The sequence below is a fragment of the Babylonia areolata genome, chromosome 8 (genome assembly GCF_041734735.1).
Source record: "Babylonia areolata isolate BAREFJ2019XMU chromosome 8, ASM4173473v1, whole genome shotgun sequence".
NCBI classification, from domain to species: Eukaryota; Metazoa; Mollusca; class Gastropoda; order Neogastropoda; family Buccinidae; genus Babylonia; species Babylonia areolata.
The window spans coordinates 24,268,930-24,296,790 of record NC_134883.1 but is presented as its reverse complement, the minus strand read 5'-3'; the positions used below and the strand labels follow the sequence as shown (position 1 = coordinate 24,296,790).

The following is a 27,861-nucleotide window of genomic DNA, read 5'->3' as shown; positions in this document are numbered from 1 at the left end:
ATGATTGTGAGAACGGGTTTGTTGTGAACATCAACAGGGGAATGAAATCCGGAACTTTCGCTTTGCCTTCAAACGTGAATCGCAACCTGCTTTTAGATAAAGCCTTGACATGACACACCATTCAGCTGCATATGCCCGAATAAGAGCTATCTTTTCAAGGTCAGCTGACAGAGGAAACTGGGTTATCAATGTTTGCTGAGGCCGACTTGAGCAGTGGAGAGGAAAGCACGGAGATGGAGAACATTTCAGAAACCACTCGACTCGTGTCGGGGAAGGACGCGAAAGAACTTTCTCCCGACCGTGCAGCGAGGTCTCCGTCTCCCTCAACGCCCCATCACCGAAATATGACTCGCACAGATGGATCACACGTCAACAGAGGCTTGGAACTTGATCGCTGCACTGATAGTGATAGTGACAGCGCCAGTTGGAGACAGAATGGCGAAGACAAGCGAAGCACCACGCCCGGCGGATCCCAACCGAAAACAACAGCCTACGTTGTTTTACTGGCAGCATTTGCAGCCATCGGTGGGTTTTTATTTGGTTATGACACCGGGGTGGTCTCTGGTGCTATGCTGTTGCTCAAAGATGAATTCTCTCTGTCATCGTTGGAACAAGAAATGGTGGTGAGTGTGACAATCGGTGCAGCGTTTGTGGCAGCTCTGTTTGGTGGGTTCATGAGTGATCAGTTTGGGAGGAAGATCTGCACGATTTCTGCCAGCATTGTGTTCACGGCAGGAGCTGTGGTGCTAGGGGTGGCCCAGAATGTTGTCATGCTGATTGTGGGACGGCTGACTCTGGGACTGGGAATCGGTAAGTAATCATTACAGTTTTTTACACTCTCATTGTTGTACTTCACATACTGATGTGTGTTTAAAAACAAGAACAAAATGAAAAACAAAAAGCATGCTTGCAATTTTTGAAAAAAAAATTATGTAAAACAGAAATTGAACTAGTAATTTAAACAAATTTCATGAATTGTTAGTTTGAAGTTTTTACACAGTGTTCACACACACACACACACACACACACACACACACACACACACACAAATACACACACACACACACACACACACACACACACAAAATGCGCACACAGGCACGCACACACGTGAGGCACGCATATCATTAAAACTAAAGGGTATACTTCTAGCCACAAACACAAAAGTTGACAGGGGAGTACTTCACAGGAATCCATGCCATCAAACCCATTCATCTGTTGGGAGTTTACAGTCTTGGCAGGCTTCCCTGTCATACAGTTGATGCAGAAAATGCAGAATCTATTCTGAAATAGAACAGTTTTTCCTCCACATTGACATGTGTGGACAACATTGACATGTATACATGTGTGGACACAGCCAGGAATAATGTAGAAGTTTGTTCCTTTTGCTTGTTCTTGATGCATTAGGAATATGAAAACCATTTGAATGAAAAGAATTTTGACTCCCAAGCAGTGTTCGCGTGCATAGTTCAATGGGTTGATAATTCTTAATGAGACCAAGGTTTACACACATAAGGATACAAGACTCAAAGTCAAAGTCAAACCTCATGGAGATGTCACTGTAATCATGGAGTCATCAAACAAAATAAGGATTACAAATTACAGTATAAATTGGACCAGTTGTACTTTTTAAACATTACTTCTCTTGTTCACAGTGAGCTTTTCTAACTGCAAAGTGGCAAAACAGAGAGAGAGAGAGAGCAGAGTGCATGGAGACAGAGAGAGAGGCCTGGGAGAGTGAGAAATGGGAGATGCAGTCCTTCTGACCTTACCACGCTCATCTAGGATTTACATCACAAGAAAACAAAACATTGAACACTTCAGTGAGAATCCAGCATTTCTGATCTTTCCACAATACACATCAAATCCCAACACAGTCAGTCATAAAACGCTTGTTTGAAACAATGAAAGTGAAACTTTTATTACTGCAGTTATCAGTTTAGGCCCTGAAGTGTGGTTGCAAACAATCTGAAGTGGTGACCAAGCCTGTTGATAAGGAAATTTTTTTTTTTCATGTTGAATTTAAAACTGAACATCTGTTCTGGGGCCCAGATTAGTATTTCCGTATAGTATACATGTCTGTGAAGCTGAATGCTGCTTTGTAAAATATTTAGATCTGCATCTCCCATCCCCTCAGTGTTTGTGTAAGAGAGAGAGGGAGAGAGAGAGAAAGAGATTGTGTGTGTACATGTATATATATATATATATACATATATACACACACACACACACACACACACACACACACATATATATATATATATAAGTATATATAAGTATGTATATCACTATATGTATATAAGTATGTGTGTATATATATATATATATATATATATATATATATATATATATATATATATACACATGAAATGTGTGCATGCACTGTGTAATTTTCATTTCATGTTTACTTGTTTATTTATGTACTTGTGTATGATAACTGTTGATTTCAAATAAATTTAGTCATTCATTCTTTCTATTATGTCAATAGATCGAAGACGTCATTCATTTGAAGTTAATTCATTCACTCATTTATTTTAGGAAGACAGCTTGTATTTTCACCTTCTTGCACAGACTGTCATGCAGAAGCTGCCAAGGCCAACCTACTGAAGACTACAGAAACATGATAAAAGTACTGTTTAACCATAGAATTTGCTGAAGACTGGGGGAAACAACTGATGACAAAATGGGGGATGTCATAAAAGAAAACTGGGAATGTTATCAGTTATAATACTTATAGATAGTCCACACTCTGCTAATTATTATTATACACCAGATGCAAAGACCAATCTGTTAAGATTGTTACTTACAATGGGATGGTCTCTTCAGTTAAACAGTCTATGAAGACACCAGAATTACAGTTTAAATCATTACTTTACTAACTGATGGTCAAAGGGAGTTAGTGCATTGAAAACAGTGTGTGCAAACAGAGGTGAAAAATAAACGTCATCATTTTTTTTACACCAGAATGAGAAACTGTGCGCACACATTCCCCTGGAAAGTGTTCCTTGTCATGATTAATGGAAATGAACATTAGAATGTGTCAACAGGTTTTATGAACAGAATCATGTTAATGTTTAGATATGTATATAGTATATACTATATATGATATATTTTGTAGGCTGTATATAGTATATATGTCATTGATATATTTTGTACGCTCTCTAATTGCAATGGGTTTATGAATACAGACATCTGCTTAGTTATAATGTTCTGTAGAGAAGTAAAACTCACATGAATAGCTGTGGTGCAAGTGTAACCATGTATTATTTAAAAACTCAAGTTTTTTTTTTTTTCAGGAGGGGAGAAGGGGAGGGGGGGATGCAAACAACAGTGATACCAAAAAAAAACATGATGTCTTGAGTCAACAGGTTCCTATTATAATAGTATTAATGATAATTGATATGGATCATTTCACAATGCTTTTTGAAGGCCAACTTCAGATTAAAAGCGTGGATTACACATTACCTGTGATTTCTCATACATGTCTGCAGTTCCAAAACGTACAGTAGGTCATTTCATCATTATAGATAGAACAACAACAACAAAACAGCTGCAACAACAACAAGAAAACATTATAAACATTTGTGGCTGGAATTGATATGTCAGTTCATCTTCCAGTATGACATCTTTTTTTTCTTTTTATTGTAACTTCAGTTTGTGCAACAGATGGTGCAAAGTAAAAAGATGATAGATACTCTATTAATTGCACTGGCACTCTCACTTAATTTTGAATTATTGGGTAATTGACACTAGTTTCGAATTCAAAAGGTCAGTTTTGGCAGGGAGACTTTAAACTGAAGAGATGGTTAATACTGAACGTAGGTCTTGGGGTGAGCAGTCATCCGGCATTAAAATGGATACATATATATATATATGCATAGTCTTTGTACCACAGATATTGAGATTGTGTAAATCTGAGTATGACTCAGCCACACACATGCACACACGCACATGTGTGTGTGTGTGTGTGTGTGTGTGTGTGATTTTCGATTTATGTTCGTATCTTGTTATGTACTATCCCCCCCCCCCCCCCAATATTCCTTGTGACACTGGTACACTTGGTAATAAAGACATATTCTATTCTATTCTATTCTGTTATATACGCACCTGCAGAATCATTCAGTCTAAAAACACCTCATAAGAAGGGAGAGCATGATCATCACAATCAACACACAATACACCCAAAATCAACATGAAAAGCATTTCAATTTTTGACTCACTTGTGTAAACAAAGTGAGTCTATGTTTTAACCCAGTGTTCGGTTGTGTGTGTCTGTGTGTCTGTGGTAAACTTTAACATTGACATTTTCTCTGCAAATACTTTGTCAGTTGACACCAAATTTGGCATAAAAATAGGAAAAATTCAGTTCTTTCCAGTCATCTTGTTTAAAACAATATTGCACCTCTGGGATGGGCACAAAAAAATGAAAAAAAGAAGCCTAATTATATGCAAACTGCATTTACTGTTATATTTATATTTTTTGTATTCTCTGAACTTGGCACTTTGACCTCTTATTCTGACTCAACAACAAGAGGAGTCATTATTATCATTTTTTGTTCAAACAGGAACTTCTTTTGCTAAGCATGGAATTTTTATTTATTTTGCAAACGTTTTGGTGCAGATAGTAATGAAGAGAAATTACTCTGTAATTAAAGCTAGAGGACTTAATTTATCACAAGTGAGTCTTGAAGGCCTTGCCTCTCTTGTTACATTTTGAAATAACAGCAAAGCATCAATATTTTTCTTTAAAAAAAAAAAAAAAAAAAAAGTTCACGTTACAATTTCCTTCTGTGTGTGTGTGTGCGCGCGCGCTTTGACAGGTATTGCATCAATGACCGTCCCAGTGTATATTGCGGAAGTGGCACCCCCTCATTTACGCGGACGACTGCTGACGATCAATGTGTTGTTCATCACCGGGGGCCAGTTTGTCGCCAGTCTTCTGGATGGGGCTTTCAGCTACCTGAAGAAGGATGGCTGGAGGTAAAGTAACTAGTATACTGCTATGAGTATGACATTTTTGGTGTGTAAATTTGTAATTATAATAGTAACCAACAAAAAAAAATTTAAAAAAAGGTTAGATTATGATGAAGTTGTGGAAATATTATTGAGGTCAGGAATGGAAAAAAAAATGTGTTAATTTTTCTGGGCAGCAGGGGGAAGAAAATGTATGTATAAAGTTTATGAGCATTTGAGGTTAAATTGCACTTCTCAGTAAATGAGTAATGCTGCATGATATAATGAATGCATTGGGTTTTGTTGTTGTTGTTTTTTTTTTTTGGGGGGGGGGGGTTGTTGTTGTTTTTGTCTTTTTTATAATATACTTTGCTGTTAATGTTAGCCTTGATATTGAATTCAGTATATTTTAGTTCATTTAACTATCTTAAGCCATCTCTTGATTCTTCTTTTATTATATTGTTTTTAGTGTGCAAGCAGCTGATAATGGAGGCAAACAAACAGCAGTTCTAAGTAAGGCATAGTGGGAGGATGGGGAATTACTGGTTTTTAAAAGGTCTGCTGCATCGTCATTTTCTTCAAGGAAAACTGATTAGAACTAATAGAAGATGATAATTTTCCTCAAGAAAAGAGTAGTTTTTCTTTATGAAGAGAATACATTTTTCCTCATGGAATGTGTAGTTGACTTTGAATCAGTATTGCTCATCAAAGAGTAACTGACTTACTTTTGTAAATAAAGTGAGTCTATGAAGTAACCCAATGCTCAGTTGCATGTGTGTGTGTGTGTGTGTGTGTGTGTGTGTGTGTGTGTGTGTGTCCATGGTAAGCCATAACAAATTCATTTTCTCTTGGAGTACTTTGTCTATCAACACCTAATTTGGAACAGACATAGTGAATAAGAAATCTTTCCATTCATACCAGTGAAAATTAAGTATTTCCAGATCATGAATGGTTTAATTCATGAAGGCTTCAAATATGGGCTCTTCCTTGTCAGTTGGCTAAATGTTTGTTTGGGTTGAAGAGTGCTTGACATCACTTTTCTTGCTTGCAACTGAAGGAAAAGAAATACAAATTCTGGACAGAACACTTAGAATGACAGTAACTATATGCGTGTGTGTGCGTATGTGTGTGTTTGTGACAATGATTCTGAATTCCAAATGGGGGGCACCATGTGTGTGTGCGTAGTGTGTGTGTGTGTGTGTGTACTGAGTGTATGCTTGTGTGAATGTGTGCTTGTGCATACACGTGTGTGTGTGTGTGTGTGTGTGTGTGTGTGTGTGTGTGAGGGAGTGTGACATTGACTGATTGAGTGATTCTGAATGTCCGAATGGGGATATCCTTTACAGTACAAAACAGCAGCGTGACATATCTTTACTGATGGCCACCTCAAGTCTAGCTGAGGGTTGGTGACAGAAATATGTCATGGGTGGATTATCCTCCTCCCAACCAATCGCTAAAAGTACTACAAGTGTGTCAAATTTACGGTCATGATCTCGGACTGTGACATTGGCTGATTTGCAAATTGCCAGTTTTTCTTACACTTATAGTTTTAAACAAAACATGATCAAACACCCCTCACATACACCCCCCAATTTTTTTTTTTTTAATTTATAAAAAATGGCCAGAAATTCAGCTTATTGTCTGACAAGGTAGTTCATGCCCACCAGTGCCGGAGCTGGCCCTTTCCTCCTAGTCCTACCAGAAGCGTGTTTCACAGTTTCCCTTTGTCTTGTGTTTCGTTTCAGGTACATGCTGGGGCTGGCGGGGGTGCCGTCTTTTATACAGCTGATTGGTTTCCTCTTTCTGCCAGAGAGTCCTCGCTTCCTCATGAAAAAGGGGAAGGAGGAGCAGGCTCGGCAAGTCTTGGTCGCCGTGCGTGGGACCAAAGACGTGGAGGAGGAGGTGCAGGAGATCCGAGAGAACTGTCGACAGGATGAAGAGGCCACAAGGCATTGTGAGAAGAAAACTCTCTAGGATGTGTGTGTGTGTGTGAGTGTGCGTGTTGTGTTTGTGTGTGTGTGTGTGTGTGTGTGCATGTGCTCACATGTGAGGTCAACATCATGTATGCACATACCATGTGTTTGTGTGTGTGTGCACGTATGTGTGTGTGTGTGTGTTTCTATGTATGTGTGTGTGATTGTGTGTGTGATTGTGTGCATGTATGCACAGTTCTGTACCACTTTGACTGTTATTAGTTATTATGACGATGTTTAAAAGAAAAAAAAAATCATCAATCACACACACACACACATATGCCACAGTTGTCTCCTAATTCTTCTTCTTCTTCTTCTCTCTCTCTCTCTCTCTCTCTCTCTCTCTCTCTCTCTCTCTCTCTCTCTCTCCCTCTCTGTCTCTCTCCCTCTCTCTCTCTCTCTCTCTCTCTCTCTCTCTGTGTCTCTCTCTCTCTCTCTCTGTGACCACATTCTTTTTGATAAAAAAAGTATTGGATTAATTACCATGATTTTTACAACAAGCCCAAAGGCTGTCTATGCTGCTGATGTAGATGAATATCATGAATATGATTTTGAAATCACTTTTTGGACTGGCTCATACTGATTGATAGTACTACATTTTACAGTTGCTCAGCTCAAGGGCCATAGGTATTGCTGATATTGATTTTTGTTATTTTTACTTCAACACAAGGACCAACAATAAGAATGCTGCTGATGAATAAAAATAAAATGATTTTGCAGTCGGCTCAAAACCCGATGAAAGGCCGTTGATGCTGCTTAATATTATTATCATTTGTCAACCAGTTCAAGGGCCAGCAGTACTGCTAATGCTGATTGATATGATTTTGAAATCAGCCCAAGTTCGGTGATCCTGCTGATGTTGATTAGTATGGTTTTGAAATCAGCTCAAGGTCCAGTGACACTGCTAATGTTGGTTAATACGGTGATGAAATCAGCCCAAGCGTGGATGACGCTGCTGCCGATGCTGATAAATGCTATTTTTTGCAACCAGCTCAAGGGCCGACGATACTGCTAATGCTGCGATCCAGCAACATGCGGAGAGCACTGGTGGTGGGGTGTGGCCTGCAGTTGTTTCAGCAGCTCAGCGGTATCAACACTGTCATGTGAGTGATGCTTGTTTTCTTTTTTAAAACCTGTTCACTTACCCCTGAAAATGGAGTATGGCTGTCTACGTGGTGGGGCTGAAACGGTCATACATGTAAAAGCCCACTCGTGCACATAAGAGTGAACGTGGGAGTATCAGCCCATGAATGAAGACGAAGGAGAAAGCTGTTCGGTCCCTTGAAGTCGTCAGATGATGGCACAAAAAGAAGTGCTTCCTTCCCCTGTGCCATTGTGTTCTCATGGCTGATGGCATGCATACATGTGTCTGTTCTCAATTTTCCTTCATCCAAGTTTGGTTCAGAAATCCCCAAAAAGAGAACTGAATAGTTATCTTGATCTGTCTGTGGCATAAACAGCTGGACAATTCTACAAAGTTCTTAACTATTTTTTTAGAGTTTGGTGATTAAATAAATTGTAAATGAAGCGTTAAACCTTGACCAAAATCTCTAACAAAATATGTTATGAAGCAACGAAGCTTGTAAGCTTATAAGCTACCACTACTGCTACTACTACTACTACTACTACTATAAGTCAGAAGAAAGATGCCCTCTTCATGCTAACTGGTCCATGAGGAAGGCCTGGAACTCTGATCACTGGTGAACGCTGGATCAGAAGACTTATTCCTAACCGATTCAGCCATGTTTTTTTGGTTTTTTTTACCTTTAACCTGTAATCATGTGGAGGGCACCTGGAAAGGTTTGCCCCATACGCGAAACAAAAAACAAAAAATTTAAAGGTGTCAGAAACTTTGCCAGGCAGAGAGCAGCGGTCTCGGTCAGAGGGCTAGCACTATTTGGCAGGCTGTGCAAGTTTGATTTATTTTAGGGTTAGAAAATGAATTAAGGGTGATGACAACGACCCTGACAACAACTGAAACTGACAGCAACATTCAGCACTTGTTGAGTCAAACTGTCGTTCAAAGTGCTCGGCATTGAGCGAGCAGGTGTCGGTGCAGATTTTTGTCCCCAGTGACAGTGATAGTGAGAGGGAGGGGCAGAGAGTATTTACGCATGGTGCAGGAAGGTGGGGGGGGGGGGGGAGGGAAGGGAGAGCAGTGGTGCAAGCGAGAAGTTGTAGCCTCGTCATAGGGCTAGGTTGTGAAGGTCACTGAACTGTAAATGTTTTCATGTACAGATATAAACTGAAAACCAAACATGTCATTTCCAGCTATTTTTGTTGTTGTTGTTGTTTGTTTTCATTGTTGATGGATGTTGATCTCTGGACTTTTTGTATGCACAAAGTTTTGTTATTTCCACTTTGAAACATTCGCCTGAATAATTCTCAATCCAGACAGTAGGAAAATATGTCTAGATTCAGAATCCTTATTCATGTCTTTATTTAATGAAAATAAATGACTTTCTTTCTGTATCTCTTGTAGTTTTGTGTCAGAGTTTTTTGTCTTTTTTTATTACCCTTGATGCAAGTTTCAAAATTTCCTTACAAGGCATGCTATTGACTTTTTACATTAATTATAAGTTGTTTCTCAAGCTAAATCGATGACTTATCTTTTACAAAGTCCATCAAGCAATTTTCTTTGATTGAACTTCTTTTTTTTTTTTCTTCAAATATTCATCTTTGATTCCACCCCCCTTCAAACCTGTTTTCCACTACTCATCATTCAGCCACCCCACCCCCCCTCCACAATCCCCCACCTCCCACCCCCCTCCCCTCCCCATGCCCCCCCTCCTCCCCTCCCCCCACCCTCCCCTCCTTTCCTACCTTTCAAACAAATAATATATTCAAATAGTGGGGCACACTATCATTGGGCCCGTGCGTTGACATTTTTCTCCCGACGACAGGTATTACAGCGCCTCCATCATCAAAATGGCGGGCGTGACCAATCAGCACACGGCAATCTGGTTGGCGGCGATGACAGCTGGTGTCAATTTTGTCTTCACCTTGGTGGGCGTGTGGCTGGTGGAACGCATTGGTCGCAAGCCTCTGCTGCTCTCCAGTCTTGCTGGTACAGTTTTGTTTTTGTTTTGTTTTGTTTTTTGTTGAGGGGAGTTTGCATGCGTGCTTGTGTGTGGGTGTTTGTATTTGTGTGTGTGTATGTGATGTGTGGAAGGTGGTGAAGATGGGGGGGTGGATGTGTGCATGCTTGTGTGTGCATTGGTCGCAAACCTCTGCTGCTGTCCAGTCTTGCTGGTACAGTTTTGTTTTTGTTTGTTTGTTTTTTTTGTTGAGGGGAGTTTTCATGCATGCTTGTGTGTGGGTGTATGTATTTGTGTGTGTGTGTGTGATGTGTGGAGGGTGGTGAAGATGGGGGGGGGGATGGATGTGTGCATGCTTGTGTGTGCATTGGTCGCAAACCTCTGCTGCTCTCCAGTCTTGCTGGTACAGTTTTGTTTTTGTTTTGTTTTGTTGAGGGGAGTTTGCATACATGCTTGTGTGTGGGTGTATGTATTTGTGTGTGTGTGTGTGATGTGTGGAAGGTGGTGAAGATGGGGGGGTGGATGTGTGCATGCTTGTGTGTGTGTATGTGTTCATTCGTTTGTTCTTTAGTTTTACATCTTTTCACTGTAAGTGACATTTGTGTGTGTGTGTGTGCTTGCTGGCTGGTATATTTTGGGGGGAGAGTCACGGATGGAGATGTGTTCCTGTGTATATGTATGTGTGGATGGATGTTTGTGTGTGTGTGGATATGTGTGTGTGTGTGTGTGTGTGTGCGTGCGTGTGTCTTTCTGGATGAGTGGGGGAGAGAGAAAGAGTCATGGATGGTTCAAATTCATAATCTGTTATGCCTAGTTTTATCTTTAAGAAAGATCTGTAGACAGGTTTTGTAGGATAGACTTTCAGTCATCATATATGTGTCTGTCTTGTGCATATGTGTTTGTTCGTTCTTTCGTTTAGCATCTTTTCACTATAAGTGACATTAGACGAGATTGTGTGCTTGTGTGTGTGTGTGTGTGTGTGTGTGTGCACGCATGTGAACTCACATGTACTAGATGCTGAGATTGTCATCATCATGTAACATTGATCCTCACACTACAGACTGAATGAGTTGCTTGCACAACCAACTGTTTTACATTAGATAAAATACTGCATTTCAGGGTCATGCAGTGATACTGTTATCAGTCTTGGTTGCTTTTTTTAATTTTTTTTTTTACTTCAGTTCTTTGGGTTATGAGATGACATATCAGTTTACGTGGTAAAAGATGAGTCACTGATTTAGCTTGAGCATAAACGTTCCTGGTGATTTGTGAGGAAGGTGGCAGAATGGTTAAGACACTCATCTGCCAAGTACAGAGCGTCCATGAGAGTCTGGGTTCGAATCCCGCTCTCGCCCTTTCTCCCACATTTGACTAGGAGGTCAAACTGAGCGTCTAGTCATTCCGATGAGACGATAAACCAAGGTCCCGTGTGAGGCAGGCGCTTGGTGCACTGAAAAATATCCCATGGCAGCGAGTGTTGTCGTCTGGCAAAATTCTTTAGCAGAAATCTATAAAAAAAAAAAAAAATTTTAAAGTATATATATGTGTATGTATATATATATATATATATATATATATATATATATATATATATATATATATATGCACGCACTGAAGGCCTGACTGGGTGCTTTGGGTTAGGCTGCTGGTCAGGCATCTGCCTAGCAGATGTGATGTAGCATACAATGGATTTTTCCTGACACAGTGATGTCTCCTTGAGAGACTGAAGCTGAAACTGTGCAAATAAGGCTTCATCAAATCACGGTAAAAAAAAAAAAAAATAAAAAAAGAAAAAAAAAGTTACATGCTTAACTGTCACATCACTGACGCAAATGCACCTGATATTACTTAGGGCAATATTTAGTCCATAGTGAATTGGGTAATATTCTGAAAATTAAAGTGAAAAGTAATCTGTAGGTTGGACCAGAGTCTGAGAGCACCCACTGACATCATTATTATTAATATTATTATTATTATTTAGACAAAGTTATAGAGTTGAATTGAAGCACTTAAAAAAGTCTCATTCTAGTGCATTACTCATTTCCTTGCAAAACAATTGGCAAAAAAAAAGTTTTATATCAGTGCTACCAGTAGACTTCTTTGCTCTCCTTTTTGCTGTTTCTGTCTGTTTGGTCGTTTTGAAGAAATCCAGTACAGGATGGTATCCAACAAAAATCAGTATTTGCACCATTTACAAATTAGGGGAGTGTAATAAAACATTAAATTTATCAGTAGTCGTAGCAGTAGTATTGTTGTGATTATTGCTGTTGTTGCTTAGGGAGGAGGAGGAGAGACAGGGATGGGGAGAGAGAGAGAGAATAACACACTGCAGTACACGACGCTCACAGCATTAAGAAGTATGTGACCACAAGTAAAAACAGTTAAGCACGCTATGAAAGTCAGTGACCTTGATAACAAACCGTCCAGTGTAGGCAGGCCGTCTGGTCATCTCCCCCATTGACCTACACAAATTCCACAAACTCTCAGTACTTTAAAGCTGTGTGGGCACACACCTTGTTAGTTCAGTGAGAGCAACAACCAGGCTGATCTGTTTTGATTCTCGGTCACCGTCCTCCACCACCAACAAGCATCAAGGTGGATACCATTCAGGCATTGGCAAGATACACAAAGACGAAGCACACGCAAGCTGTTTCGTTTTCTCGGCGTCAGAGGAATGTTTCTTTGGCCGAGTTTTTATTTCCAGTTGGTGTGCCTTTGTCCTTGGGAACATCGGTTAAGATAGATTGGTTTGACCTTGTTGAGGTGCATGGCCATGCTGCAAGCTACATTTTTTTGTAGCGTGCTTCTCTATCTTTACACTCACCTGCTGATTCCAGTGTTCTGATAATTTCTGGAAGAAAAAAATTTCCAAGGTCAGTACTCATTCTCCTATCTTGGCCCATTAGTATGCAGCTCATATCACAGATTGACATAAATTAACAGTTGGGCCAACAGCAAAGTGAGAGCTGTATTGTCAATGGTTTATCCATTGCAGTAGGAAATCATTTACAGCTTAGTCTTTTGTGAAGGACTATGACTCAAACTTGGAGGCAAAATTGACTGACTCTTAGTAGTGCAGCCTTGGGGGCTAGTTGGCCTTTGGGAACCATCCCAGTGCCGACTGTCATAAAACCCTCTTGGCTGAGTGTGGGGATGTAACTTGGGCAAGACACTCTGCACTGTAATCAAATTTTAGCCCAGATAGTCGGGACAGCAGTTGCCTCCTCTGCTGTTCTGATGGTCTTTGTCGGACACGACTGACTATCATACATACATACTGGTCAGGGAACTTGAAAAGCAAACTGAGTCACATGTGTACATGAGCCCAGCATGGATCATTAGCTTGCATCATTGAAGACCTTACAGGTAACCAGTTAGTGGCTTGCTGGCGCTGAATTGGCCTTGCAGTTTGGGATAGGTGTTTGACAAGGCGCTGAACTAGTTTTGCAGTTTGTGATAGATGCCTACTTTTGCAAGGCACTTAACTTGTTTTGCAGTTTGGTGACAGATGCCTGCTTTGACAAGGCACTGAACTAGTTTTAGAGTTTGTGACAGATGCCTTCTTTGACAAGGCACTGAACTAGTTTTAGAGTTTGTGACAGATGCCTTCTTTGACAAGGCACTGAACTAGTTTTAGAGTTTGTGACAGATGCCTTCTTTGACAAGGCACTGATCTAGTTTTAGGGTTTGTGACAGATGCCTTCTTTGACAAGGCACTGAACTAGTTTTAGAGTTTGTGACAGATGCCTGCTTTGACAGGGCACTGATCTAGTTTTAGAGTTTGTGACAGATGCCTGCTTTGACATGGCACTGATCTAGTTTAAGAGTTTGTGATTGATGCCTGGTTTGACACAGCACTGATCTAATTTTACAGTTTGTGACAGATGTCCACTTTGACAAGGCACTGAACTAGTTTTATAGTTTGTGACAGATGCCTGCTTTGACAGGGCACTGAACTAGTTATGCAGTTTATGATAACTGTCAACTTTGACAGGGCACTTAACTAGTTTTACAGTTTGTGGCAGGCGTCTACTTTGACAAGGTTCTGAACTAGCATTACAGTTTGTGGCAGGTGTCTACTTTGACAAGGTTCTGAACTAGCATTACAGTTTGTGGCAGGTGTCTACTTTGACAAGGCACCAAACTAGTTTTACAGTTTGTGACAGATGTCCACATTGACAAGGCACTGAACTGGTTTTGCAGGTTGTAACCTAGGGTGGGGTCTCAAGGTCTGAGTAGCACATTGCATCAGCACATAGGGTTAAGGCAGAGGTAGGGTTTCTGTTTTTTTCTTTTCTGGGTTTTTTTGTTGTTGTTGTTGTTTTGTTGTTGTTTTTGTTTTTGTTTTTTTTGTGTGTGTGTTTTTTTTTTGTTTTTTTTTGTTTTTTTATATACCAAAACAGATGTGGTATAGTACATACATATATCTTTTTGTATATGGATCAGTCCACAACAAGCTTGACAACTTCTTGAAACTGAAAACTGAAACTGAAACTGCAGTTTGTGATAGATGCCTCCTATGACGAGGCTCTGAACTAGTTACACAGTTTGTAGTAGATCTGTGTAATAACTAGACAAGAAGCCAGTATGACTTGATTAGCATTGGCATGACAGGTGCCATTATTATTCTGCTGCTGGAAGGAATAGTGAGACTGGCAAGACTGGCAGTAAATGGCTGAAGTGGGTCTTTTTTTTTCTTTTTTTCAAAATCCAAGGATCAGACAGAACAGCATAGGAACCAGGCTTTAAATGATGGAGAAGGAATGCATTGTGTTTATTTTATGAGGCGAACATCATGAGAAATTCAGAATAGGATGGTTATGAAATGAGCTGGTGCAATGGTCTTTTCAAGAAAGCAGTTTTTCACTAATTATTATTGATCTGCATGTCATGCAAAATATTGTTCCTGTAGATATAAATATTCTCACAGCTCTTCCATGTGTGTGTGTGTGTGTGTGTGTGTATGTGTGTGTGTGTGTTTTGTGTGTGTATGTGTTAACTGTTTTCAAATTCTGTAGATTTTGTCTGATGTTAATAATCTTGCTGTGGAAACATGATAATTAAGTCCTGACTGCTTTCAGAACTGAGGGTGGGCTTAAATACTACATGAAAACACAGACGGACCAGTTGCATACATGTGCACTTACATATATATATATATGTGAACAACAGCCACATTCACATGCAGAGATGCATCAAACACATACACACAAAACAAACATGCATGCGAGCTCGACACACGCATGCACGTGCACACACAGACACTCAGGGAATTTTTTTTTAGCAAAGGAGAAAATGAAATCAAGCTCCAGGCTGAAATTGATCGGCGAACAGCTGGAAGCAACAGATGGAGTGCAAAACACCCCAGTTAATGATACATCGACTCACCAACTTGGTTAGAGCTGCATGTCAGCAGCCATTCTCTTTTGTTCATTGTGCTTTTGTTTTCCTGTCCCTTGCTCTTATTGTTTTTCTGTTGGTTTTGTATGTTTGTTTTTTGTTTCGTTTTTTTTTTAATTTTTTTTTTTTACAGTTTTGTTTGCCATTGATGTCAGACTATAAAGCAATTTGTTTTCCAGTGACATTCACCCCTGAGCCTCGTACACATGTGCACCTTGTTGGCAGATTACATTAATGAATGGCAGAACAAATGGGGATTACACAGCTGGTGCCATCAAATAGCACAAGTTAAAAAAAAACAATACCAATAAAGAAAGATATTTTCATATTTGAAGCAAAGATACACATGCAGAACAAAACAAAACACAAAACAGTAGGGAGAGACAGGTGGCGAACACTAGTTAAAGTGTCTGTGTGTGAAATGAATATACCTAATACAGTGCTATGTACCGTAAAGTTCGGTCTATAAGCCACGACTTTTTACCCCAGCTTCAACCTCTGCGGCTTATACAATGATGCGGCTTATTTGCGGATTTTAGCGATCCCGGGAGTGTCACGTTCTCTCTATTCTTAGCTGCCCTTCACCTCACCAGAATCATGATTTCTGTCCATGAATTTTTGGATGAGCTTCAGGATAGTGTGCTAACTGAAATAAGTGCGGCTAATAAACCAGTGCGGCTTATGTATGTATAAAGTTCAATTTTTTTCCTAAATTTAGTGGGTGCGGCTTATATACCAGTGCGCTCAATAGACCGAACTTTACGGTAACTTTGTAAGACAAGCTTTTTCCGTGACTGTGAAAGGGGTCACTAAGAAAGGAAGGAGGAGAGCAGGTAAGACTAGTAGAGTTGAGCTTTATTTATAAATTATTAGTATCATCCCCCCCATGGGGATGCTGGGGGTCTTTCAGTATAAATAGCATCCCCACCTTCTGTAAATTCTATGCTAGGAATTTCCTCTTTTCTATCACTCTCTTTGTTTCTGCTTTTTTTTTTCTTTCTTCACTGTTGTCCCCGTTTTTCTGCCTTCCCAGTCCGTTTCCCTTTCTTTTTTCTAATAAGCCTTGACACTTTTTTTCTCTTTTCAACAGTCTATGATGTACTATCTGTGCTGTTTTGCTCTGGCAATAGGTAGTGAGATATAAACACTGGGATTGGCACTAACTGCCCATTCTGCAGTGTTATTTGCCTATATGGCCTTATATATATATATATATATATATAAATTGTTTGGCTTTGAAGTATTGTTTTTTTTTTCCTTTTTTATGATTTTTTTGTAATCTGGGGATAATAAATTAAGCGGAATGGCTGTGGGTTTGTCTTAGTGGGTTTTTTTTTGTACATGTGACCGTTTGTGTTGACGCGGTTGAGCATTTGTATGGTTTGACAATCCTGATATGGCCCTGTGCAGTCAGCTGGACTATAAGCAACAAGAACAAGAACAGTATTACTATGATGATTTGAATTATGAAATGGTGTTATCAACAAAAGTTAGATATTATGTAAAATGTGCTGGAATAATACCTCTGTGTGTGTGTGTGTGTGTGTGTGTTTGCGCGCATATGTGTGCGTGCGCATATATGTGCTTGTGTTCTTGTGTGTGTGCGTGTGTGTGTGTGTGCGTGCGTGTGTGTGTGTGTGTTACAGGTGTGGTTTTGAGTCTGGCAGTTCTTGCAGTGGGGTTCCAGCTGAATGCTTTCAATTCACCTCCCATCACCTTCAACGAGACGCTTGATAACTCCACCTGTTTCTCTTACAGGTGAGTGACATGTGTAAGGCTTTAAGTTGTAGTGACCGCCTTGAAAAAGATGCTGGGTCATTCCCCATGCTTCTTTTACATGTATGTGAGTGAAATGTGTGAAAATATGTGCATGTATCTTGTGATTGGATGTGTGTGATACAGCCGGTGAGGGATGGAGAATGTTGGGTGTAGGTATTGCGGTGTGTCTGTGTGTATGTGTGTGCTTGTTTGTTTGTGTGTGTGTGTGTGTCTGTCTGTGTGTGCATCTGTGTCTCTGTGTGTATGTGTGTGCTTGTTTATTTGTGTGTGTGTATGTGTCTGTGTGCATCTGTGTCTCTGTGTGTATATGTGTACTTGTTTGTGTGAGTGTGTGTGTGTGTGTGTGCATCTGTGTCTCTGTGTGTATGCACCTAAATTTGTGTGGAATTTTTTTTTCTTTTTTTTACTTAATGACAAAATAGTTTTGTGATAAAACCTGCGTGTGTATAATCAGAATGATTATATTTTGTTTCATTTTCCAGTAGCATTTATAGTTCAAACTGTTTCTGGACAGATAGAAGTAGATTGCTTGAAGACTAATATATGCATTGATACATTTGTTGTTGTTTTTTTCTTTCTACCTTTCATTTTCTTTTATGTGTATGCCTGAATTATGGAAGGTTGTAAGGCATATTATCCAAACTACTGTACTGTGCTCTGAAACAAAGTTCTGCTCTTGGAAGGATCCATTCCATGGTGTCAATTTCTTTTATTATTTTATCAGGAAAAAAATGAATTCCATTTTTTCTTTGACACAAAGTGTGAACTGCCCGGTGCCCCAGAGCTTCATGGACTATTCTCAAGTTCTGTCAGCTGTTTGCAGTTTAAGTGAATTTCACCTGTTGTCAAATTTCGGTCAAATTTATATCATGTAATAAAAACAAATTTTTTAAATGATAAGCAAACAACAGCACAGTAGCTGGTGATTCTGGAAAACAAAACAAAGTGAAACAAAAGAGAACCGTGTAGTGATCTTCAATGATGAGCAACTAAAGGCAGCTTTCAGGTGCCTCTTACCCAGGTACGCAGCCTGTTGTGTGAATGACTGTGTGTTTGTAAAGCTTAAGTGCTTAGAACTTGGTTTTCAATGAAGATAGGCACCACATATAAGCATCTGTAATGAAAATGATCATGATAACAACAATAATAGCAATGATAATAATGATAATGATAATAATGATGATGATGATAATGATAATGATGATAATATCATAATAATGTGGAGTGATGGCCTAGACATAATGCGTCCGCCTAGGAAGCAAGAGAATCTGAGCATGCTGGTTCGAATCACAGCTCAGCCACCAATATTTTCTCCCCCTCCACTAGACCTTGAGTGGTGGTCTGGACACTAGTCATTCGGATGAGACGATAAGCCGAGGTCCTGTGTGCTGCATGCACTTAGCGCACGTAAAAGAACCCACAGCAACAAAAGGGTTGTGTCTGGCAAAATTCTGTAGAAAAATCCACTTCCATAGGAAAAACAAATAAAACTGCAAGCAGGAAAAAATACCCCAAAAATGGGTGGCGCTGTAGTGTAGCAACACACTCTCCCAGGGGAGAGCAGCCCGAATTTCACACAGAGAAATCTGTTGTGATAAAAAAAGAGAAATACAATACAAATACAATGCAATGCAATAATCATAATGAAATAATAATCAGAATGATATCATTGCCTTTAATGGTGAGCAGCAAAAGGCAGCAGTCAGATGCCACTTACCCAGGTAGGCAGCCTGTTGTGTAAATGACCGTGTGTTTGTGAAGCTTATGCGCTTGGAACTTGGTCTCTGAATAAAGATTGGTGCCTTGATATGTAAGTATCTCCAGTAATGATAATAATAAAAGTAAGAATGATAATAATAAAAATTTTATTAATGGTATAATGAATGATAACAGCAACAAGCAACAACATCAATAATAATAATAATAATAATAATGATAATAATAATCAGAATGACACGATTGCCCCCCCCAGTTCCTGCGAAAGCTGCATCGAGGACAAAGGCTGCGGGTTTTGCTACCCGGACACCTCCGGGGACCCTGCAAACGGATCATGCGTGGCTGTCGCCCACGATGACGCGTACTCCCAGGCGGGTCGCTGCTCTGCCAACTCTACCACACTGCCCGGCATGGTGTGGGCCTACGAGTACTGCCCCACGCCCTACTCCTGGATCGCCATATTCGGGCTGGCTCTGTACCTCATGTTCTTCGCCCCAGGTGAGTTTTATTAACGCATGGTGGGGGTTGGGGGGCCAGGGAGGAGGAGGGGTGGGGGGTGGAATTATTTCCATTATTATGCACGAGTTCCATATTGGCATTTTGGCAGATTTTTTTTTTTTTTTTACTCTGTTTCGGAAATAAGATGTTCACTTTTTGTGTCAAGAGGCTCCTGCACCCAGGCTGAAAGCTTTTCATATCCACAGAAATTTAACAAGAAGAACAAGTCATGCCTAATATCTTAGTCCTTCAGTAGTAACATTTTGACCTCTCTCTCTCTCTCTCCCTCTCTCTCTCTTTTTATCTGTCTATCTTTATGCCCAGAGGAATGGATGTAATAAAGGAGTAGCGCGTATTCCACTACCCTCTTTAAATAAAGTTTGTTTCATTTCGTTCTCTCTCTCTCTCTCTCTCTCTCTCTCTCTCTCACTCTCACACACACACACACACACACACTCACACACACACACACACACACACACACACACACACACACTCTCCCAACTCCCCTCTTACTGTCTGTCTTTACCCCTCTCTCCCTACCAACTACCAAACCTTCTGCTTTTCCGCCATCTCTCGTTGCGCTGTGTCTTCCTGTGTTGTCCCTCACCACCCAACCTCTTTATTTTTTATTTTTCCTTCCATTTGTGTGTGCACGGGCGTTTGTGTGTGCATGAGCGTGTGTGTGCGTGTGTAGGGTATTTTTGGTGTGTGTGTGTGTGTGCGTGTGTGTGTGATTGTTCATACCAGTAGTTTGTAGTATTTTGTTGGTGTTCAGACACACACACACACACACACACACACACACACACACACACACACACACACACATAGTTTTTTTCATGTGCAGAGGTATGTTATTATGCACTATTGTATATGTGTTGTTCCATGTAGGGCGCTTAGAGACCATTATATGGGGGGTCTGCCATATAAGTACTATCTATCTATCTATTATTATTATTATTGATATTGTTATTATTATTATCTCTCTTTGCACCGCTCCTCCCTTCTCTGTTTGCTGCCAGGGATGGGCCCCATGCCGTGGACGATCAATGCAGAGATCTACCCCATGTGGGCCCGTTCCACGGGCAACTCCATGTCGGCCGCCACCAACTGGATCGCCAACCTGCTGGTGTCCATGACCTTCCTCACCCTCACTGAGACCCTCACCAAATACGGTACACTGGCGTTTTTTTTGGTTTTTTTATTAACCCTTTGGTCACTTTAGTTTGCCACTCAGTGACTTGCTGCAGCGAGAACACTACAGTCACCCCGCACGGCGACTTGCAGGGAGAACGCTGCTGGTATCGCTCGACGACTTGTTGCAGCGAGAACACCACATTCACCGCACGGCAACTTGTAATGAGAACACTGCTGGTGCTGATCATCGACTTGCGCATTAGAGTTAACAACAAATTTGCGCTGTTCTTTAATAAATAACACCAGACTTAGCCAGCCCTTCCTGCCACATGTATCAGAAACATCCTTCTCATTGTTGAATCAACTCTCATGCAGTTTGGAGGGATTTTTCAGCGTTTTTTGTTGTTGTTTTTTTTAGCTTAAGTTTGAACGATGGCGAGTTCTTCATCCAGTTGTACATGGATCTACCATTGACATGAAACAGATTCACACATCTGATTTGTGTTCGTACATTGTTATGTACTATCCCCCCCAATATTCCTTGTTGCCCCGGTACACTTGGTAATAAAGACATATTCTATTCTATTCTATTCTATTCTATTCTGTTGCTAACGTGTACATAGATCTACCATTGACATGAAACAGATTCACATATCCACCGCCCTACATGGAGGGTGGGGGGTAAATAACAAAACGGTCATGCACGTAAAATGTTACATGTCTGTCTGAGTGTGTATGCGTGCATGCTTGAAATCAGATTGAATGACACAGGAAACGAATGATGAGCGCCTAGTGGCAGCTGTCAGTTGGCTCTGCCCAGATAGGCAGCCTGTTTTGCAAATGACCCCGTGTTTGTAAAGCACTTAGAGCTTGGTCTCGGACTGAGGATAGGCGCTATATAAGTATCCATATCAATCAATCGATATGAAACAGATTCACACATCTGTTGCTGACGTATGCATCTACCATTGACATGAAATAGATTCGCACATCTTTTGCTAATGTATGCATCCACCTCTGACATGAAACAGATTCACACATCAGTCGCTGACATATGCATAGATCTACCATTGGCATGAAACGGATTCACAGTCACACATCTGTCGCTGAAGAAGTGCACTCGGTGCCTCCCTCTGTCCTGCAGGGACCTACTGGCTGTTTGTGGGCATAGCCACCCTGGGGTTCGTCTTCCTCCTCTGCTTGCTGCCGGAGACCAAAGGCAAGAAGCTGGAGGACGTGGAGGAGCTGTTTGCCAAGCCCTGGTGTGCCTGCGGCCAAGGGGACCAGAGCGTTCCGGTCTCTTCTCATCCTGCTGCTATACAATAGTAGCATGTTGATCAGCGATGCATCGGTGCTGCTGCTATGATATTGTGGCTTCCCCAAACAGGGATATTTTTTATTTCACTCATATGATAGTGGGTGTGTTCTATGTTCATAGGTATATGTAAATAATATGAATATTATGAACAATACGAGAGTTTCCTTAGAGTCATTTTTGCGCTTTTGCCTGTAATGATGTGAAAAAGATGACATTTTGGGATGAATTTTACAGTGTGAATTTTGGGACCGTGGACTGAAATTCGGCCTTTGGTATAGATGACATGTAGATTATGGTGAGGGTTTTGATTTGTAATTTTTAATTTGCTTGCAAATGTATGGATGTCTTTTTTTTTTTGTCGTTTTTTTTTTTTCTTATCCCCCTATTAAAGCAGTTCTTCACACAAGAAGCTATGCACACCAGAAGAACTTAGAGCAATAATTTGTAGATATTTCTTGGATCAAAGCAGGGAAAAACATGTACAAAGTGTAGGCAAGCTGTGTAGTCTTTATCACGGAGTCCACAGAACAAAACTTAATTTATGGCATTCAGTGAATGAAGACCGTTTGGTTGTCCACTCTTGAGTTTTGAAGCGTTTGAATATTGAATTGTTTGCTTTTGAATTTTAACCAGTGCCTGTAATGTTGAAATTTGTTATTTGTTCGGGCTCAAGAGGGTACAGTTTTTATATTTCCTGCTTTTTGTTTGTTTGTTCCAAAAATTTGTAACTCAGCGCATATACTCAGTTTGTATTTCTTGTTTTCTGTGTTGTTTTTATTTTCATTTTGGACGTAACATGCCTCTTACTTGCCATATTATGAATATGATGTGGTATGTTTATTAAAAAAAAGAAGAAGAAGAAAGAAAGAAATAGATATGACTTACTGTCATACCTATTTCTTTTCTTCTTTTTTTTCTTTTTTACTTTTCTTTACTTTTTTTAATCAGCATATCTCATTGTGTCAGTGCAAATGATGTCACATAAAACTGTTTGTACATGAATGACTTCGTGGAAGAAAAAGACATATCAGACTTCATGTAAGATTGTTAATTGCTGAGTGATGGGCAAGGCATAAATGAGCAAAGAAGGAGATATGTATGTATGCTTGGGATGTTCTTTATGCATTTTGCGACAGGCTATTTTGGATAAATGGGAATGAGTTAGGTAGGGGGAAGGGGAAAGCCAACACTGTTGTCAAGTCAATTTAAGAGAAATTCACACATGGTCTTGTATACTGGTCACACTAATGAAAATGAAATATACAGCCCAGAGACACACACATGTTCCAGCATTCAAAGATATCAAACAAAATCATTCTGACACTTTTAACCCATTCAACACTGGGGAGTAGTAAAGCCACGGCAGGCTTTCATGCCATTATTGATGTGGAAAAAATGCACAAAATATATATTTCTTTTCCTCCAGATTACATGTTGACACACCCAGATGTACTGTAGAAGTTAGTTTCTTTTCTTTGTGGTTTAGCAGTTTGTGCATAATTTTATATATATGTATGAATTTGAAAACTATTTTAATGAGACAAATTCTGATGCCAGAGCAAGGCTGGGGTTCAGCAGTCAAAGAGTTAGAACATTCCACATACTGAAGGACAACTGACAGTCCACTCAGACACAGCAACATCATCAATCTAAGAACAGTTACCATACGATGGGCGCAATAGCCGAGTGGTTAAAGCGTTGGACTGTCAATCTGAGGGTCCCGGGTTCGAATCCCGGTGACGGCGCCTGGTGGGTAAAGGGTGGAGATTTTTACGATCTCCCAGGTCAAGATATGTGCCTGAACTCCCTTCGTGTGTATATGCAAGCAGAAGATCAAATACGCATGTTAAAGATCCTGTAGTCCATGTCAGCATTAGGTGGGTTATGGAAACAAGAACATACCCAGCATGCACACCTCTGAAAACGGAGTATGGCTGCCTACATGGCGGGGTAAAAACGGTCATACACGTAAAAGCCCACTCGTGTGCATACGAGTGAACACAGAAGAAGAAGAAGAAGAAGTTACCATACTTTACAGCTCACAAGGCACTGCAGCGTATGAGGCGTGCACATCAGATAAGATGCATCTGCCGAAAATCCTGAAAAGTGTAAGTCCTCCATGCTGTCTGGTTCAGAATGGCTCTGCTGACCGTGGACATTGTATTCTGAGTACCATAACGTTCGGTCTGTAAGCCGCGACATTTTACCCCAGCTTCAACCTCTGCCGCTTATACAGTGATGCGGCTTATTTGCGGATTTTAACGATCCTGGGAGTGTCACGTTCTCGTCTATTCTTAGCTGCCCTTCAACTCACCAAAATCATGATTTCTGTCCATGAATTTTTGGATAAGCTTCAGGATAGTGTGCTAACTGTTCACGTTTTGTAAATCAAATCCACACACATTAAAGCCTTCAGATCAGCATTCAGTTCTACTCTGCTCAAGCGTATACCCTCATCATGCTGAAAACACAACGTTATGTCTATGATGCAGCCTTCAAATTGAAGACGATTGACCTAGCAGACGACAGTGCAAGCGACAAACCAGCAGTGACCTCCACCTTCATGAAGTGAAAGCGAGGCTAAGTCAGTGACAAGATGGTGGAGGAAGCTGTGCTGGTTCTCTTCAACTCGGACACTGATGACAAAGATTTTAGTGGATTCAGTGAGCAGGATGACGTTGAATAAATGTGACTATCCCATAATTATGGATCTTATTTTCGTTGTGTTTATTTATTATTTTTTTGTGGCACTAGCAGTATTTTCACTTGCTTTTCTTTGTGTTGTACCCGTTTGTGTTTATTTCATAACTTACAGTATCAACAGCTTTTCTTAGTATCAGTATGTGTTACAGTACCGGAAATAAGTGCGGCTTATAAACCGGTGCGCTTATGTATGTATAAAATTCAATTTTTTTCCTAAATTTAGTGGGTGCGGCTTATATACCAATGCGCTCAATAGACCGAACTTTACGGTACTCATGTCTTCTTTGGAAACTGAATTGGATTCCAACTTGTCATCTGCTTGTTGACTTGGCTCTATTACTTTTGTTCATCTGCTCTGTTATCTTTTTATCTGCACTGTGTTTGTTTTTGGGGTTTTTTTGTTTCTTTCCATTGTGTGTTCAGAAAGATTGGAAAGCATTCAGTTCACTTATCTGATTTCTCTATTTCCGCACCATAAATGTGCTCCAAACTCAGGTACTGCTCTTTCTTCATGCCTGAAGGGTGAATTGTGATCATGACTGTTCACTTTAGATTTGGTGTCGTGTGCCATTTGGTTTTCAGTTCATTATGATGGTTAACATGAGTTTCAGTTTCAGTAGTTCAAGGAGGCGGCACTGCGTTCGGACAAATCCATATACGCTACACCACATCTGCCAAGCAGATGCCTGACCAGCAGCGTAACCCAACGTGCTTAGTCAGGCCTTGAGGGTTAACATGAACCATGTTGAATTGAAAAGTAGTAAGACTGAAGCATGCAAGTGTTGCTGTCCAGTGTGATCATATGTGTTTATAATGATCAATGATAATGTCGTCTATTTTACTTGTTTGACAGGTGGCACCTAGTTTCAGTCAGAATTTTAGTTTTCAGACATAGATAGGGTGCAAACAGCCGCTATGACGTCAGGGTCAGATTTGAATTTTTTTTTAAAAAGTTGCATCTTGGGGCTAGAAATTACAGTAAACTGTATATATGAGCAATAAAATATCATAAAACAACTACAGTACCTCTTTAGCTATGCAATTAAGGATCATAAAACAACTACAATAGCTCTTATAATTTCTACTGGACACACATTTTTAAAGCATTCCACTGTGATTAACATCATGTCAAAAACCATAGTAAATAACAAACATCAAGAGTAAAGCACACAACCAGACCAAAATCACATGTGGGGATAAAGCATTCCATAAAGACCTTTGTTGCTTGTATGCCTTGAATTACACATTGCAACAAAATTGGTGTCACTTAGGCATGTTCACACTCAATCACACAAGCATGCATGCACACACACACACACACATACACACATCATGACAGTTCCAAATCATGAAAGGGCCAGAAACTGGTGTATGGAATTACAGGTAAAATGTGTTTCAGCAGAGATGACACAGTAATGATGAAAATGTCCTCTTTATCTGGTAAAAAGTGAATGCAAGATTAAACATGCTGAGTCCTTGAGACATGTATGAAAATTACAGGACATTGGTTTCTATAATCATGGTTGTGCTTTGAAAGCAAAGGAAAAAACCAGACCTCTGCTGCTCTAGACATTAGAATATTACAAGGTATGTGATTTCTGTGTTCCTTTGCTTTACTGTTTGTTATACTTTTTATCATTATTGCCAGTTGTTAATGAGTCTGTGCATTAAAACTTAAAGGTCATGAGGTTTATGTGGACGAATATAAAAACTCAAGCACACACACACACACACACACACACACACACACACACACACACACACACACACCATTAATGTTCAGCAGTCAGGTCACAGACAGTAACAAACAAAGTAATCATTACAGTGACATTAATTTCATGTGGAAGGGGAATTAAAAGAAAGAAATACTGCTTTGTAACATTTTGAAGGTAAGTGATTTATATGGTTATTTGAAGGAAAGTGACATATGCTTATTGCAATATAATAATGTTTGGTGTAAAATGTTTACATATTTTTAAGTGTCTGCATAATTATGTGAAATCATCAGTATTATTTGATATTGATGTAAGCCTTGACTTAATACCAATTTTTATAAGGAAAGGAGTTTTTATTGAATATAAATTAACATTTCTGTTAGCACAGTTCATGTTTTCGTATAGGCTATTTATCAGCATTAAAAAAACCCAACTCTTTATGAGACATGTTCACAGTTAAACCATTGCCACATTTGTCATTGTAGAAGATCTCACTTTTATAAAATTCCACATACTTTGTTAAATTGTGTTTTGCAAATTTTTTTTTTTTGGGGGGTGGGGATTTTGTTTTTAATGTGAGTTATGTATTTAATGCGGTTGAATATTTTATGCAGTTGGGCAGTCCTGATATGGCCCTGTGCAGTCAGTCTGCTGGATTAAAAGCATCAGTGTGACAATTTGTAATCCCACGAAAAGAAAGGAAGTGTACTTCTTTTATAACAGCCACAAAATGTTTTAATTTTTTGTGTGCATAAAAACGGATGCTCATTGTTAGCACTGTAAAATACATTTTTAACAATAATTTTTTAAATGATTGTCTTGGTTCATGTTTCTTGTGCACTTTCAGGATCGGCAATAATGTATAAAAAAAAATTTTTTAAAGATGACTTTGGTTCCTGTTTCTTCTGCATTTTTAACAATAATGTTTGAAATGGTTGTCTTGGTTCATGTTTCTTCTGCATTTTTAACAATAATGTTTGAAATGGTTGTCTTGGTTCATGTTTCTTCTGCTGGTTCTCTTTGTTCCTGTTTTGTTCCTGAATTAATGTTTCGATTTCTGTGATCATGCTTGTACGTAGAGGAGGTGTGGGATGTACAGACTCTTTCTCTTAATTAATAAAGCCAAATAAAGGGAAAAGTAAATACATGTTTTATATGGCTTGAAACGTTGAGTCAGTGGATCGACTGCATGAGTGAGTGGTTTTTTTGTTGTTGTTGTTGTTCATATTTGTGTGTGTGTGTGTGTGAATAAAAATCATATTTATTTGACATGAAAGCCACAAATAAAGTGTTCACAGCTGCAACAATGACAGAAACAAGAGAGGCAAGGCCTTCAAGACTCACTTGTGATACACTTTTTTAAAAAAATCTAATTGTTAAAATGTGTTCTGTATTATTATAAAGCTTCGCGTGTAAAAAAATAAAAATAAAAAAGTCCTAACCAGATTCGAATTAAGTCCCCTAGCAATAATTACAGAGTACTTTCCCTTTTTTACTATCTGCACTAAAACGTTTGCAAAATAAATAAAACTTTCATGCTTAGCAAACGGAGTTCCTGTTTGAACAAAAAATGACAATAATGACTGCTGTTGTTGTTGTGTCAAAATATCAGATCAAAGTGCCAAGTT

General features: G+C 39.7%; 1 protein-coding gene across 2 annotated transcripts; it reads left to right on the top strand.

The window, feature by feature from the left end:
* LOC143284674 (proton myo-inositol cotransporter-like) lies at positions 1-27,398 on the top strand. 2 transcript variants are annotated; one of them, XM_076591591.1, is made up of 10 exons: positions 1-810; positions 4,821-4,980; positions 6,699-6,907; positions 7,918-8,029; positions 9,830-9,993; positions 17,011-17,122; positions 19,116-19,357; positions 20,383-20,535; positions 21,642-21,848; positions 24,308-27,397. In XM_076591591.1, the coding sequence occupies exons 1-9, from the start codon at positions 189-191 to the stop codon at positions 21,821-21,823; spliced, it is 1,956 nt and encodes a 651-aa protein (XP_076447706.1). In that variant the 5' UTR covers positions 1-188; the 3' UTR covers positions 21,824-21,848; positions 24,308-27,397. The 2 variants fall into 2 exon arrangements, with proteins under 2 accessions (XP_076447706.1, XP_076447705.1); XM_076591590.1 differs by having other exon boundaries at positions 21,642-27,398.
* Positions 27,399-27,861: the final 463 nt, after the last annotated feature.

Bases quoted from the DNA above. Each gene is read 5' to 3' on its own strand.
- LOC143284674 (XM_076591590.1), top strand. From the start codon at position 189: ATGTTTGCTGAGGCCGACTTGAGCAGTGGAGAGGAAAGCACGGAGATG. The intron at 811-4,820 runs GTAAGTAATCAT...GCGCTTTGACAG, and splicing joins GACTCTGGGACTGGGAATCG to GTATTGCATCAATGACCGTC. The intron at 19,358-20,382 runs GTGAGTTTTATT...GTTTGCTGCCAG, and splicing joins CCTCATGTTCTTCGCCCCAG to GGATGGGCCCCATGCCGTGG.